Source organism: Cydia pomonella, chromosome 21 (assembly GCF_033807575.1).
Source record: "Cydia pomonella isolate Wapato2018A chromosome 21, ilCydPomo1, whole genome shotgun sequence".
In the NCBI taxonomy this organism is placed as follows: Eukaryota; Metazoa; Arthropoda; class Insecta; order Lepidoptera; family Tortricidae; genus Cydia; species Cydia pomonella.
Window position 1 is genome coordinate 7,727,172 of NC_084723.1, and position 15,185 is coordinate 7,742,356.

At 34.3% G+C, this 15,185-nt stretch overlaps 2 protein-coding genes across 3 annotated transcripts in view; one reads left to right on the forward strand and one right to left on the reverse strand.

Moving 5' to 3' along the window:
- Positions 1–5,295, forward strand: part of LOC133529584 (potassium channel subfamily K member 15) — a 67,219-nt gene extending 61,924 nt beyond the window's left edge. The window contains exons 3-5 of one of the 2 annotated variants that reach the window (XM_061867328.1): positions 64–1,267; positions 1,533–1,735; positions 4,233–5,295. In XM_061867328.1, coding sequence (XP_061723312.1) covers positions 64–1,267; positions 1,533–1,735; positions 4,233–4,931 — 2,106 coding nt within the window. In that variant the 3' untranslated portion in view covers positions 4,932–5,295. The remainder of the gene's footprint in view (positions 1–63; positions 1,268–1,532; positions 1,736–4,232) is intronic. The other variant, XM_061867330.1, reaches the window with a different exon arrangement.
- Positions 5,296–6,658: 1,363 nt separating this feature from the next.
- Positions 6,659–11,107, reverse strand: LOC133529691 (hexosaminidase D-like). The gene is made up of 4 exons (XM_061867469.1): positions 10,264–11,107; positions 9,120–9,311; positions 7,980–8,092; positions 6,659–7,648 (listed from the first exon to the last, which is right to left on the reverse strand). The coding sequence occupies exons 1-4, from the start codon at positions 10,600–10,602 to the stop codon at positions 6,661–6,663; spliced, it is 1,632 nt and encodes a 543-aa protein (XP_061723453.1). The 5' UTR covers positions 10,603–11,107; the 3' UTR covers positions 6,659–6,660.
- Positions 11,108–15,185: the final 4,078 nt, after the last annotated feature.

Sequence of the window (15,185 nt, forward strand, 5' to 3'; positions counted from 1 at the left end):
GTACATAGTTTAACAAAGTAGAATAGAAGACAAACTAATACATACCTGTAATGATATTTACAGGGTAAAACTAGTGAGAGTGAGATGAGTGAGGATCAAATTAATCAGCAAAATTTACCGGCACAAGCAGCGCGGCGTAAAGTGTTGCCTACACCTCGGAGGTTTGTAAAAAATAGATCACCCAGAGCAAATCGATCACAGTCCGTTAACAGAGTCGAAGATGTTAAGGTTATTGACAAAACTGGCACAGGTATGAGTCAGACTAGTAAAGAAATAATAGAACTAATGCAACAAGCGAGAGCAAGGAGTTTGTCCATATCGAAAGATGATCCAAGATTGCCCCAAGAATATAGACGCGATTATAATAAAAATCTTCAAACACCAAACAAGACGCCATCAACTCCGCGACGTACTCGTGGAATATCCTGTCCTAAAACAATTCAAATTATAAGCGACAAAGAAATTTTATTTGGCTTAACACCAGCTAATAAAGCTAGCATAAAATCTGAAAAACAAAGTAGACAAAGCTCAGGGTATATTGACGCCAGCCAGTCAGAATACACTTCGAGTTGCTATTCAACGTCACCTAGTGAAAATGAGTATGATTTTGACTTATCTGAGCGTACGGCTGAACTGACCCGTAAATTGCATCTACTTAGTCAAGAAGTTGATAAAAGAGAAAATCGGGACAGCATAATTTTAACTTCAGATAATAATACTCAACACGTGGAGCATAAATCCGGTTTGCGAAAGAGGTCAATTGCCGAAGCTAAAAACGGAGTGAAAAAAGAAAAGAAAGAAGACAAAGAAAAAGAAAAACAAAGTAAAACAAAAACTGACGATGAGAAAAAGAAATCAGTTAGATCCAAATGGAAATTAATAGCTAATTGGCGACAGTTTAAAGAAGAACAGAAATCTGCTTATAAAAGCATAATTAGGCTAAGAAACCAATGCATCTGTGATTTTATACTCTTGATCACGTTGTGTGGCTTAGGCGGGATGATGTTTAGAACTTTTGAGGGATCATTTGAAAATACTTATAAATGCAGCACTAGGAACGTTAAACGCGACTTTATCGAGAATCTTTGGCGTGGCAGTCACTATTTACGTGAAGAGGACTGGAAGTCTATGGCCAGAAGCAAGCTTTACGAGTTCGAGAACCAGCTGCATACAGCCCACGAAGCGGGAGTTACGTCGTTTAGCGGTCAGAGATCTTGGAATTTTATGAATTCGTTCGTCTATTGCCTGACTTTAATTACAACAATTGGTAAGATTACTTACAACTAATTCTAAAAAACAATATCATTAATCAATTGTTATTTCATTTTTTATCCTGTAATATAAACCTTTTTGTAAATTTAGAAAGCCCTGATAAATCATACATTTCCTACAATAATAGATCCCCTACCCTTTACCACTTTATTACGTTCGATATTTCTCCTTACAAATACGAATGCTTGAGGTGTTGACACCTGCCGCATAAAATGTGCTGTTAAAATTATTCTTCCTAAACCTGTATTTTACAATTCCAGGATATGGTCATATAACTCCCAAGACGCTGTCAGGCCGTATCGCCACCATCGTCTACGCCATCGTCGGCATCCCACTCTTCTTGATCGTGCTCGCTGACTTTGGCAAGCTGTTCACGCGCATCATCAAGTTCCTCTGGTCGTTCATTAGGAGGTTCTACTACACGAGGAGCTGTAGGAGTGTGAGGAGGGTCACGCATGTTGAGGTGAGGATGCTATTCTTATAGTGTCTGTAGTAGATATACACAAACACCTACACGATTATAATTAGGCTGCATGCACATGGGATTCAGTCTGTGTTACCTTTTTGTTAGCATATCACTCTGAATAAACAAACTCTTCAGAAACTTAAAAACATGCCGTTTATTGTAGCACTGCCACATTTTATTACGCCATAGACGGTGCAGAGTTAGCTTAGACGGACTATAGTGTCCATGAGTTCTTAATTATTAAGTTTCTTACATGCCAGATTTCATTAAAATCAGTTCTGCTAGTAGTAAAACCGTGAAAAAGTAACAGGTAGATAGAGTTATTGTTGTATTTGTAATATGTATTATTCGCGGCCTGTTTTACAAAGTCTAAATAAAGTATTGAATAAGTAATTTACAAATACATTAACTGCCAGATAAAACTTCCTGCAAAACTTAGCACTGTATCCACGAGTTAAGCTTATTTGAAGATTGTGAAACGCCAACGTTGACTTTTATTCGTCAGATAAGTGGCAAGTAGCTTATTCAAGACTTTACTTAGACATTTTGAAAGAGGCTCTAAGTGTATAATAAATAATTAAATATGATATCCAGATAATCGTATGCTAATTCCTTTCCTTTAGTTTTCATACTTAAAAAAAGTATGGTACATTATAAACTTAGGTTCGCCAAACTTACGTTTAACGGCGAAATGAGGCCCCCATTTTCAACGTTAGTACCTTAATCTAAATTATATCATTAACTTATAATACTAAGGTTAATTTAATACGTGGCTTAGTATTCCTTTGTGTACTTCTTTATCCGTCCAGTTGCAAAAATTTAAAAAGAAGGGAACCTTAGCTGGTACCACCAGGCTGTTTGTATTTATATATAATTTGTTTGTACTTATTGTAAGTCAGACATTCTTAACTCTATAACTCTAGCCATCGGTGTGATAATAAACTCAATTCGTCGAATGTACCTTTACGCTATTCATTCTCCGCGAATGTAGTACTTAGGGCCCTAGCTAAATTGGTTTCTTAATACTTGCGCTATGTAACGTCCAATTTAGCTAGAACCCTACTCAACAATCATGGAGCGTGACTGTACAAGGTGTGCCCGCCCAAAAACAATCACACGAACTCACTACGCTATCTCATTTGAAATTGAATGTATCAAGGTTATCGGCAAAACCTAATACCTACATTTAATTAAAACCAGTAAAAAAAAACCACCAAAATTGCGGTAAACAAAAACACACACAGTACCATAACTCATATAATTATGGAAATAACATGTCTATTGCGATGACAATAAAAAACGTGTCTCTCAAATTAGCCGAAACATGCTCAATCTTTGTTTCGATGTGATTCAAACAACCTCCTTTCCTTGCGGAGGAAGGCGGAGTTCCACCAGTGTGCGGCACTGTGCGATACAACCATTACTGTACTGGTCTTAAGATACGTTATATATAACTCATATAAGGAGTATTTGCCCTCATTAGTTATTTATTTGTGATAAGAAATAAATGATAGATAATATTCATTGACACACTGCAAATAGGGTGCCTAGTAAAACTGCGTAAGGACAGTTTTTTTTTTCCTTTTTGTTAGGTATAGATTATCTTTCTCAAAAGTTGATTCATTCTATGGTTGCCTAATATACAATCATTCATCTTGATATAATATACTAGTACCTGGGCGACCGAGCTTTGCTCGGTTATAACTATTTATTGTAATATGGTGGTGTAGGTAATAATCTTAACTACATTTTATACTAATTTAAACTTGTCTAAAACAATAAAAATTAAAATATATATATACTTGAACATACAAAAAAAAAACAAAAGTTAATCACCGGGCGAGATTCGAATTTCGAACCCGTGACACTCGTTTCTAGCCGTCCGCGTCTTAACCCGCTGGACCAGACGGACAGTGGCCGGCAACACGAAATTAGCGACCATATTCTGCGTCGAAAGAAAAACGCACGAACACTCGAAAACACGCGTTTTCCCAAACATAAGACTAATCTAGATCGATTGTATACCCCCAAAAACCCCCATATACCAAATTTAAGCGAAATCGTTAGAGCCGTTTCCGAGATCACAGAAATATATATATACAAGAATTGCTCGTTTAAAGGTATAAGATTAAAAAACAATAAAATAAATATATCCGTACGCAATTTAACTAGGCAACCTATTTGCTATGTGTCAATGTGAAAAATATCACAATAAATAATAGATGAGGGTAGATATTCCTTATAACGTATTTTAGATCAGTACAAGAATGCTTGTATCGCACAGTACGGCATACCGGTGGAATCCCGCCTTAAGAATGTTGTTCTGGAAAAATAATGTTTCAAATTACCGCTGTTGAAAAGAAAACATTCGGAAGATTTTTCTTATTTTCAGTCTGAGTAATGATTTCGCTCGGAGCGTGTGTTGTCTTACATTTTTATGAGTGTTTGTGAGGCCTTTCAAAGGAATAACGAGGCATTTTTCCTTTAATTTCAGGACATGGTGAAGGGACTGAACATGGTAGCAGATGTTGTGAGACGACCATCGCAGATTTTTAACACTGAAGATTTGGAATCTAAGCTGGAAGGTAATGGAGATCCGCCGAAAATTGAAAGAAAACCTAGCGATGTTCCGCCACCCCTACCACCAAAACCTGGCCAACTACATACAACTGTAATAGAAGATTCAATTGAACCTGAGACTCCAGCACCTTCAGACTTTATCATTGACGAAGAATTCAATCTGCCCATCTCTATTGCCATTTTCATTTTAGTCTTATATATCGTTATTGGGGCATTAGGATACGATATATGGGAAAAATGGGGTTTTTTCGAGTCTTTCTACTTTGTGTTCATATCAATGACGACTATCGGTCTAGGTGACTACGTTCCTAAACATCCCTTGTTCATGATGATGTCAATTCTTTATCTAGTTTTTGGTCTAGCCTTAATGTCTATGTGTATCAACGTTGTTCAAGTAAAATTATCAGACACGTTTAAAACGGCGAGCAGAAAGATAGCTGATACCGTTGGGTTACCAATTGCAGAGGAAGAAAGTTTAACTGAAGGTAACCCAGTACCGCCAATAGAAATAGCTCCAGTACACAAAAGCAAAAACAAAACCGATGAAGACAAAAGCAACGAAGGAAAGGAAAATGAAAATAAAGATAAATTCGTGCAGATTAATTGTGATTGAGTGGTACTTAAGTTTTAATACCGTTATAAGTGATATTGTTACTAATTGTTTAGGTTTGTAGATTTTATACAGTTGATGCATGAATGCAGTTTTGTACTCATTTTTATTTAATATTTGATATAGATATACAATGATTTTATAATAATGTTGCTATTATGTAAGGGATATTCTTATTGCACGTTAGTTTTAGATTGTTTGAGTCAGATATAACATTTTATAGAACCTAGTCATAGTCTATGGTAATTATTATGGACGCTTTTAGTTTGTATGCAAGGAATGCAGTTGTAAAATATTATATCACTTGGACACTTTATAGGCCGTGACTGGCCTACAGTTTATGACAATAAATATTTTGATTTCTAAATATATCTTTCAATGGGTACATCCGAAGGAAAATTACAAAAAGAAACGAGGACAAGCTATAGTTATAATGTTGACATTGAATAGTTTTTGGAATATGTTTATTTTCTAGATAAGGGATAAGGGCAAGCGAATGATGATTGCAAATGAGCTTTTTTTACAAACACATAAAACCTTAGACAATGAATGTGCAAGTATCTTCCTTTTAAAATTCTATTAAAGGCAGGACAAAGGTAGCTGGCTTAATTTAATTAATACTTCGCTTGTTTTTCCGAAGCCTATTTCGAGAATACCTGGATTTTAAGAGCTATTGCTTAGTAGCTAAAGCATTGCAGGACCGTGCCCATTGGTTAAAGCCTTACAATAATTTAATTATGCCTGGGCCGCGCTTGTGTTCAAGTAGTTTATACCTATATGTCAGAATACTCAGAATCTTTAAACCAGGGATAGGAAACCGGTATTTTTTGTATGGGAACGAAAACGGTATTTTTTCGTTCTTTGTTAATTATTTCATTTCTAATTGGGCAATCTAATAATACGAATTCGTTATCTAAAAACACAACGGAGTCCTATATTTGGAGTATAAAATAAACCGAAATATATGTTTATTTCAAAGTTTTTCCAAAAAACCGGTTCCGATCCCTGCTTTAAACTAGATTCTTCTGAAGTGATGATTATAGCAACTAACATGTAAAACTAAGTTTTAGATGGATATTGTACTTCATTTACTATTCTATTTCGATTATTATGCGGTGCATAACACGTAGACGTCAGATTTTGAGTTCTTTTGAGGTTCTCAGTTTATTATTGCACTTATACAGGCAAAATGTGCCTTTCTTTGGAAGAAGTAGGTACATTTTGCAAAAATGTCTAGTCTATACTAAAATTAAAAATCAAATAAAACAGTAGTGTAAGAACTACGATCTGATTGGAAATATGCTGGTCTAGCAAGTTTCTATACCTATAATTTATAATGAAAAGTCACAAAATGCTTGCAATTTGCTAGACCTCAATAGCGTTAATACCTTTGTATAAAAATAAATACAATAAATGGTAATGTCGAAAGACTTTACGCCTTGTTTCATTTCAACCTAATACTGGAGATAATAAATGAATTAGCAAGTGAGGTTCTCTTTTATTTCGGCCACCAACTATATTATGACAATATCGTAATATCGCTTTAACTTGCCCTTCAAACTCTTAATTTAAAGGCTGGCTTTAGAAAATAATAACGACGAAAAAAGAACGTGCCAAGCCAAACTAAGATTATTCTGAGTATTCTTAAAAAAAACTTAATTTGGCAAAATTGAAATTTTACAGCTCTTTATATTTTTTTATTAGCAATATGAAATGAAATGCTACTTGAATATTATTTATGTAATTTATTCAGGGACGTTGAATTCCTGTAGTTCCAAAATCGGAAAATTCCTTGAATGTTTTGCTGCAAACTACGGATTTTTGTCCGAACATATTCTATTATGACATCATTCTCAAAGTAAGCTGATAGTAGTCCAATAATTTCTTCTTCAAGAAACGTTAGTTCATGAAAGATTCTTATGCACGTTTCAATTTGAGTTTGAAATCCATCAACGTAGTCATATTCTATCCTCGATTCCTCATTATTGGAGGCATTTCTTTTTAAAACAAAGTATTTGAAAGCATTATCATCTATTATTGAATATGCGACTGATGTGCTATTACTAAGACGTTGAAGTAGCATATAGAGATCAGATTCCGCATAATGACACGTTTTTGAATCAAATATATCCAAAAAACGACTGCTGCGATTCTGACATAGAAGGCTAGAGTCTAAACTATTTTCTATGTGTTCATCAATGAAATTATCCAACTCTTTTATGTTTTCAACAACAATTCCACTTGTGTACTTTTGAATAAGGATCAAATTAATAATTAAACTCGGTATTGAAGCTGGAAGTATTTCACATAATGGCGCCGTATGTTCATATCTTGACCAGCCTGTGAGTATGATACCTTTAATTTTATATAAATTCTTCAGAGTGCCATAATCAAAAATGAAGTTGAGCCAGTAGAAATGGTTGTAGAATCTCATATTAAGATCAGGGAGTATCCTTTTTCTTCCATCAGCTCCTTTAAAAGCCGTCGCTATCCACAGATTATCAAACATCCGGCCATACTTGTACAAATTGATATGCACATCATCATGGGGTTTTGCAGTATAGTCCCAGTGTACAACTTCGGTGTCAGTTAAGATTATGCTGCTGCAATCTATAGGCTTGACTTTTCTGTACAAGTCGTCCCAGATGAGAATGGTGGTATCTGGACTAAGGATATGGACGGTCTCGATGAGGAACTTGATGTGCTGTGTTAACAGTTCTCTAGAAGAAAATAAACATGAACTAGTCACTTTCTTTCGTGAAATACAAAGTGTAGAGGTCACACATGTTTAGTATAAGTATTTTTACTTGACAGTAGGACAATATGAATGCAGTTGCAAAACGACCGATTAAATAATATTATCATCTTCTTCTTCTTCTACTTATTTAAGAGTTGTGCTCTTGTCGGTGGAGCAATCTCCAACTCGTCCGGTCCTCTGCCAACTCCTTAACCTTCTGGTATGACACGACCTGAACCTTTTCTTTTATTTGGTTGAAATATGTATATATTTATTTTAATTTTTTATATTATCATAATTATAGAAAAACTTACGCATTAGTGAGGTTCCTCCGCTGACATAGATCACATTTGTTGATATGGAAAACTTCATCGCAGCCTACGTGGATGTATTTCAAAGGCGCTATCTTACGGTGAAAAGTTATGATCTGTAATAAACCATTTTCCCATTGTTATATTATTATTTTTCTTTCAAAACTAAATATAGGTACATCGTGGGCCAATCAAATCCGACAGATTTTAAACACACATTCCTGAGGTCAAAAGGAGCAAAAAATGTTATATGAGTTTAGGCGAAATTTGCTAGCACCCGACACGTTATTTAAAAATCATTGCAACGAATAAGTAAAGTTTCTTTTTTTAATTTACATGTATAAATTGCGAGTTTACTTTTAAACTTTAAAGTCTGTCAGTAGGTATGTCTAAACCGAGACACATAGTTGCAGCGACACAGTTAAAATAGCGTTTTTCACTAAGTTACAACAGAAACACATTATCACAAAAATTTACATTATCTACATATACATTTTTTTATGGTTTCGCAACCAATATGGCAAAAAAAGAAGTGCTCTAGTTTCATAACATTCATTCGTTATACCTATATTCATAATGTGTTGATACTTGTTAAGTTGCAGTAGGTTCAGAAAACCAACTTAAAAAAGTCGTACCGCTTTTTTGAATCACAATACGGCTGCCATACATTTAATTAGCAATCTTGAGGACTTTCCCTAGGGACTTCAGTGATTCAAACCCTAAGTTTTTGACTTTCGCCCAATAGGAAAAAATCACGAACATATGTCTCAAATGCAATTTAAAAAAATATAATAAATTTTGCACAAAAGCTAAACGTATGAAAATTATTTCTAAAAATGAGCAATATTCTGCACGCACTTCCACCTCGCTCAAGCTTCCACGAACTTACTGTACCTTAACTTGTATTTTAATGACAGTCTTTTCACGCTCTCTGTAATCAGCTATATTATTTAATCGTTTGAAAATTTAGAGTAGGTAGAGTCTGAGATATCTCCTCCGGTATTCTAGTATGTAGTTTAAGCTCCCATTCTATTTTTACCTTATTACGTATTTTATTTAAGTTTACTGAGCGACATTTTCGTAAACCTCAAGACCTTCATATTAATTTTCTAAGTAAAGCGGTAGACCATACAATTTTCTTACCTGTCCTATCATTTCTTCAAGAAAATGCTGGCTTTTCAAAGAACTAGGACAGATGGAGTCAGGGAAATAAGGATCTTCTCTAAAAAAGCCGAATCTAGGATGCTTTAGGGCGAATTCTAAGTGGCCAAATGTTTGGACCAGGGGGATTATTTCGAAACCAGATGATACTGCAGCGGTGAGGTATGCATGCAACTGAAAAAAAAAAACAACGGGTTGCATTCCGGGAGTGCCGGCAGAAGTGAAAATTGAATATTAACGTTGTGCATTTTTGATATTTTGGAATGGTTAGGGAATAATTTTGCACGAATTGCTTTAATTATCAGTATAAAAGTACTATCATTTGTGTGATAAAATACAATATTCATGTATTGCGCTATCGTACACAAACATGACAATGTATATTACATTAAAAATTTAACTACTGGCTTCAATTACATTATAACAGTTTTTCGATCAGGTCACGTGTCCGTCTTACGAATTTTCAATCTGACGAATCTGTCGGTCACGTGACCTGTGGCGAGTTTAATATTTTTTCCCCATCAAAAAAAGTGCACAGCGAGCGCCGCTAAAAAAGTTCAAAAACAGTTCCAAATGGAATCAGCAAGTTCCTATATCACGTTATAGTCTTAATAATACAGAAATGGAAATTTGGAGATAGAAAATATGTTTTAACGGTTTCGTTTCACAATGTCCTGAATAAGCTACTTGCCACTTATCTGAAGAATAAAGTCATAAAGTGCAAAGTTTTGCAGAAAGTTTTATCTGTCAGTTCATTTATTAGTTCATCAGCTATCCAATACTTTACTTAGACATTGTGAAACAAGCCCTAAGTGTTTTAAGTTAAAAAAGGGCAAATGACGAGTACACAACATTCTAGCCTCCTGAGGCCTAAAAATAGTTGCCTTGATTTTGAATTTGGAACTCTAAAATTGTTATTCTGTAATTCCTAACTAAGTATATTCATAAATATTTAAAAAAATGACCAGATCGTTTGGCGATACATTTTCATTTTGATATTTTAAAGGTCGCATACATAGGTCAAACTAAAATCAGTTTTCTTAAATTTTTTGACGTGCATTACTTCATTAAAACTATCAAGCCATTTTATACTTATTTTGTTTTGTACTCTGTTTTTGTAACTAACCTGTTCCTTCTTATAACTATTCCGACCCCTCAATATCATCAATGGTTCCTCGTAGGGAAACATGTCTTCGTACTCAATAAGGAGTCCATTGACTCCATGTCTCTTCAACAGCGGTAGGAGGGCCTCCAGATACGACAATTTTGGAGGAGCCCCCTTCAAATCCAAATGCACAATGACATATTCAAACTCCACTTTTGGTGCACTTGTGTTGCTTTTGGGTTTGTTTAAGTAATACTTTTCGACGATAATATACGTAGTCAAAACATATATGATGAGGAACAACATAACTATTATCACTCGAACTCGCACACTTCGTAATTTTGGTATTCTAAAAGGCATTATGAATTTTTAGAAAATTTTGGACCAAAACAACACGCGCTTGTTTTATTCACTGGAATAATTGCTGGTCCTTTTTATACATAGGACCATCGAAGAATCATGTGTTTTTATAATTATGAAGTGTTTTCATAATTATAATTACTTCCATGAAAATTTATTGATTCACTGACACATTGCTGTTTACTAATAAAAGATTTTACGTTTGTCATCCAGAATTGTAAGTCATCATGACACTAGGTATATAAGTATAAAAGAGGTCGATAAATAGCTATTATGTATACCTCTACCTCATACACTTCACTAAAAGTTCATTGCTCCACAGTGGTAAAAGTAGATAATAGAAAATCATATTATAACACAATTTGCATCAGATTTTAATATTTTGGTATTCTTTTTCGTCCGGTTTTAATTCAAATATAAAAGGGTGCTTCACCTACTTTACATACTTACTTACTGTTCTCTAGAAATACTGCTTCCATTTACAGGACTTAAAAGAAATACGGAGACGCAGAGCATACAACAGCGAATTCATTCGCTTAATAAAAATAAGCCATTTTTTTTTCGTGATTTCGGGGCTGGTCCCATACTAAAAATTGGTGTCCTGTCGTTTGGCCAAAAGATGTTTAGCAAATTGACACTTGGCAACCAACTACTGGCAAAATTATATTTTAGCAAATCATTTTTTTACAACAATATTTTTGACAAATTATTCTTATTACCAAATAATTAACTAATAAAATTTCATTTCATAACAGATCTTTTTGACAAATGATTATTTAACAACAAAGTTAACAAATAAATCTATCATTGGTCAAAAAATGTTTGCTATAATGTATTATTTGACATGTGTTTCTGTACTAATAAACTGTAAGCGAGCCAGACCTGTCGGGGCAATCCGACTCGGATAGGTTAGGTTAGAAGCCTAAGGCGGGAGCTTTGCTCCCGCCTTAGGCTTCGAGGTTATTTTTTTTTTAACAACGCGAAAAATGTAAGCAACGATTGCTTGCTTGTCTTGCAACTAAGTAACTTACCTCAAAATAATCTGGCCCAAATGAAAATTGCAACCATGCAGAATTATTCCCTCAAAGTTTGGTGAATGTATAAATTTGCTAAACATATTACTAGGTGACATGAAAAATATAAAATTGATACTTTGTATTTTGACATATTGTAATAATGTATTATTTACTAAATGATTATTTGTCAAGTGACTTTTTGTAAAATGATACATTTGCGGAATAACATATTTGCCAAATAATACTTTGGTGAAACGTTTTTTGTAAAATGAAAATTTGCCAACATTGTTTTGGTTAAACATTAGTGAACCCTAAAAATTGCTCAGTGTGACCTATATATTCATTCCGTAAATTATTGCAGGTGACTAAATAAACACCCTGTATTGTATAAAATAGCACAGCAGGACACATATATCGCATTACCAAGGCGAATTTATCCCTATAGAGAAGCAGATAACGAAATTACGATTTTCACGTTTCGCGGCCTACCCTTTAATTGTGCTAGTGGCACCCCCTACGGAGAGTTAAGCGAAATATTGCCTATTATATTTTAATTCAATTACACCGGGAAGTATTAATTATTGCCCAACGAACAATCTTCTAATAACATTTCTGTGACTAAGTCGCATATGGCTTCAGCAAGTAAATTAATATTCAACTAATCATCAAAACATTTGCAACGACTCTATAACTAGGGAATAGAGATGAAAATCGAATACCCATCTGCTTGTAAGAATGGTGCCTTGCCGACTTTAGAAAAAGATGATGTAGAAATGTTGCTTCTATTTGACACCCACGCTCGGTGTCCTTTGATCCATTGCATGAAACTGGTGTAAACGTATTTAATTTGTTTGTGGTAACGACATCAATCATTAAAATTTCAGAAAATTTCGAGTTACAACTTTTGATAAATACTTAATTCACTGATACTTGTAAAATGTCAAAGTTCTTCATCGACTTAGCAAGCGGCAGAGTGTGGACGCGCCATTATAAACATATTTTTATGAGAATACTAGTTTGTGCCCACGACTTCGTCTGCGTGGATGTTAGTAATTTGGTTAGATTAGATAAAGATAAAGACAGTTTATTATTCAAGTAGGCAATGCGCTTATAAACGTCAAATACAGCTACACCGGCTCTAACCCAATTGGAGGAGGGTATCCCAATATGGACCGGCAACTCGGCGGCTCGGCAGGTCGGCTCTCCTTGTCCTCTTTCTCCATACAGGACGACACAAATCATTAAAAACAAATAACAATCTATTTTTTTTATTTCATTTGACTAGATGTCCGTTGGCAAAATAGGTTTTCTGTTGATAAAATCCAGACATACTATAGTTCTATTCATGTCGATTCGTTTTACTAAAAACGAATAGACAGGCAGGATTATTTTAAGTAAATTGAAAATCGCACTTTGTACCCTAAGTATAATACTTACATTAAAATACTCCCAAGCCTTAATTTAAATCCTTAAAAATGCACTCTACTCAGACCCTAACCGCATAAAGTTTGTTTTGCAATGGATTATATATTTCACTACTAATTGTATCAGTTTTAATTGCTCTTAAGTGTATTTTAATCGATTGTTGAACTGCGCCTTTCAATGGTAATTTATCTTTAGTAATCTGTTTCGATCAAAAAGCAGTCTTACTATTTGAGATTCAAGGTTCAAATTTGAATCATAAGCGTGGTTAAGTTAAGCAAAATTTTCAGTAAGTATGCTTGGGCATAATTGTAATTGTGACCGAGTATGAGCTTTGTGGCAATTGAGTCAAGGCTTAAATTTCAATGACCAGTAGATCTAATTTATGAGAGGTTTTGAAAAATAACTGATATAAAGTAATTTGAAACTAAGCACTTTAGTTATTTAGTAGTAAGCCATTTGAGTTAAACTTAGTATGTTATTAAGTTGCAATAATGTCTCGAGTATTTATTACATTGGTAATAAAATAATTACTGCTCGTTTAATTTAATTTTCATGTTTGGTTATTACTCATAACACATAAGATACAAAATAATGAAGAAAGTTGTTAATTTTCGTGCGTATTACACAAACGCAATATTGCATGGTAATGTTTTTCCATAATCTTAAGGCACTGAGTTCGGATTTTGAACTTTTGTATTTTTGTATAAATGTGAATCACCTTTTTAGTGTCATTCGTTGCTATGGTTACGGTTAGTTATCTAGTGAATAAAACAACTCTTGAAAATATGTGGTATTTGAATTGACGAAATAAAAAGTTTTTGGAAAAAATTGAATTTTTGGAACAGTCACGTCTGAAAATATCGATACGAAAAATGTGCCAAAAATATGTATACACTACCTTATATATGGGCAATAAAGTCGTGTATACATATTTTCGTATCTTTATCGTACTTTTTCGTATCGATATTTTCAGACGTGACCGTACAAGCTTTTATTGCTGACTGTATTTTGCTTACCACAGGCAGCTAATACTCATCGAGACAATTCTTAAAACACCAATCACAATTAGGTTGCGGCGTTTCATTACAGAGTTCATAGGAACTCCTCCCGTCTCCATCATCTGATCAGCTCGATGGTACCATAATATTGCATTGTTACCCGAATTTGTATGCAAATTTTCAGCTTAATCGGAAATCGGGAAGTGGGTCGAATTTAGCTTCCAAGATTTGGCCCACACGAACTAACTAACAAACCAACCTAATTCGTAATAACATGCATTTTTGTGGTCATTGTAAGCCTAATCCATTATGGGTCATCAACTAAGCATGTTAGTAGAATAACATACATACACGAGATACAATATTATCTTCTATTAAATAAAACATAACAAAAATAAAGTTGAGGTCACCCAAAACTTTTTCATATTAAGAAGACACAGCACTTTATTTATAGAATTACCTGGTCATATAAATAGGATTTGCTTTTGTCGCAAATTTTATTTCGCCAAATTTGCGCCCCTTAAATTCAACAGACTGAGTTACGATATCATACGTAATGGTACGTCATTTCCGCAACACACCTAATTCAGAACGTAACTAATGTCGGGTATCAATTTCTTTTTCAATTCTTGAGGAACTGAGGGTAGTATTTACGAGCAGCTATAAACAATTGGTTAAAATTACAATTGGCGAAAATTAACACTTTACGTGCTTATGTCGAAAATTTAAAGGACATACTAAAACATTGTACGATACACGTACGAAAAGGTAATTCGCAACTAGTGTCGATTTAAAACACTCCCTTCCGTCGTGTTTTAATTTATCGCCACTCGTTGCGAATTTTCTATTTTTCGAACTTGTATGGTAATGTGTAATAAATTAATTATAATATTACCCCCTTATTCATAAACGTGTACTAAAGTTACGATGCCGCTAATCATCATTTGTCCCTTTCCGATGTATGGGTATGATGGAAAGTGACAAACGATGATTAGCGGCATCGTAACTTTAGCACACGTTTATGAATAAGGGGGTTAGAGTTCGTCTAAACTAGCTGTATGTCGCTATAAACGTCATATTTTGGTTATTCCCATTAGTCCATGCCATATATGAGGCGGGGACAGATGGGAATAACTAATATGAA

Coding starts and splice junctions, on each gene's coding strand:
- LOC133529691 (XM_061867469.1), bottom strand. CDS start 10,602: ATGCCTTTTAGAATACCAAAATTACGAAGTGTGCGAGTTCGAGTGATA. Junction 9,312..10,263: donor ATAGTTATAAGAAGGAACAG/GTTAGTTACAAA, acceptor TTTTTTTTTCAG/TTGCATGCATACCTCACCGC. Junction 7,649..7,979: donor CGGAGGAACCTCACTAATGC/GTAAGTTTTTCT, acceptor ATTTTCTTCTAG/AGAACTGTTAACACAGCACA.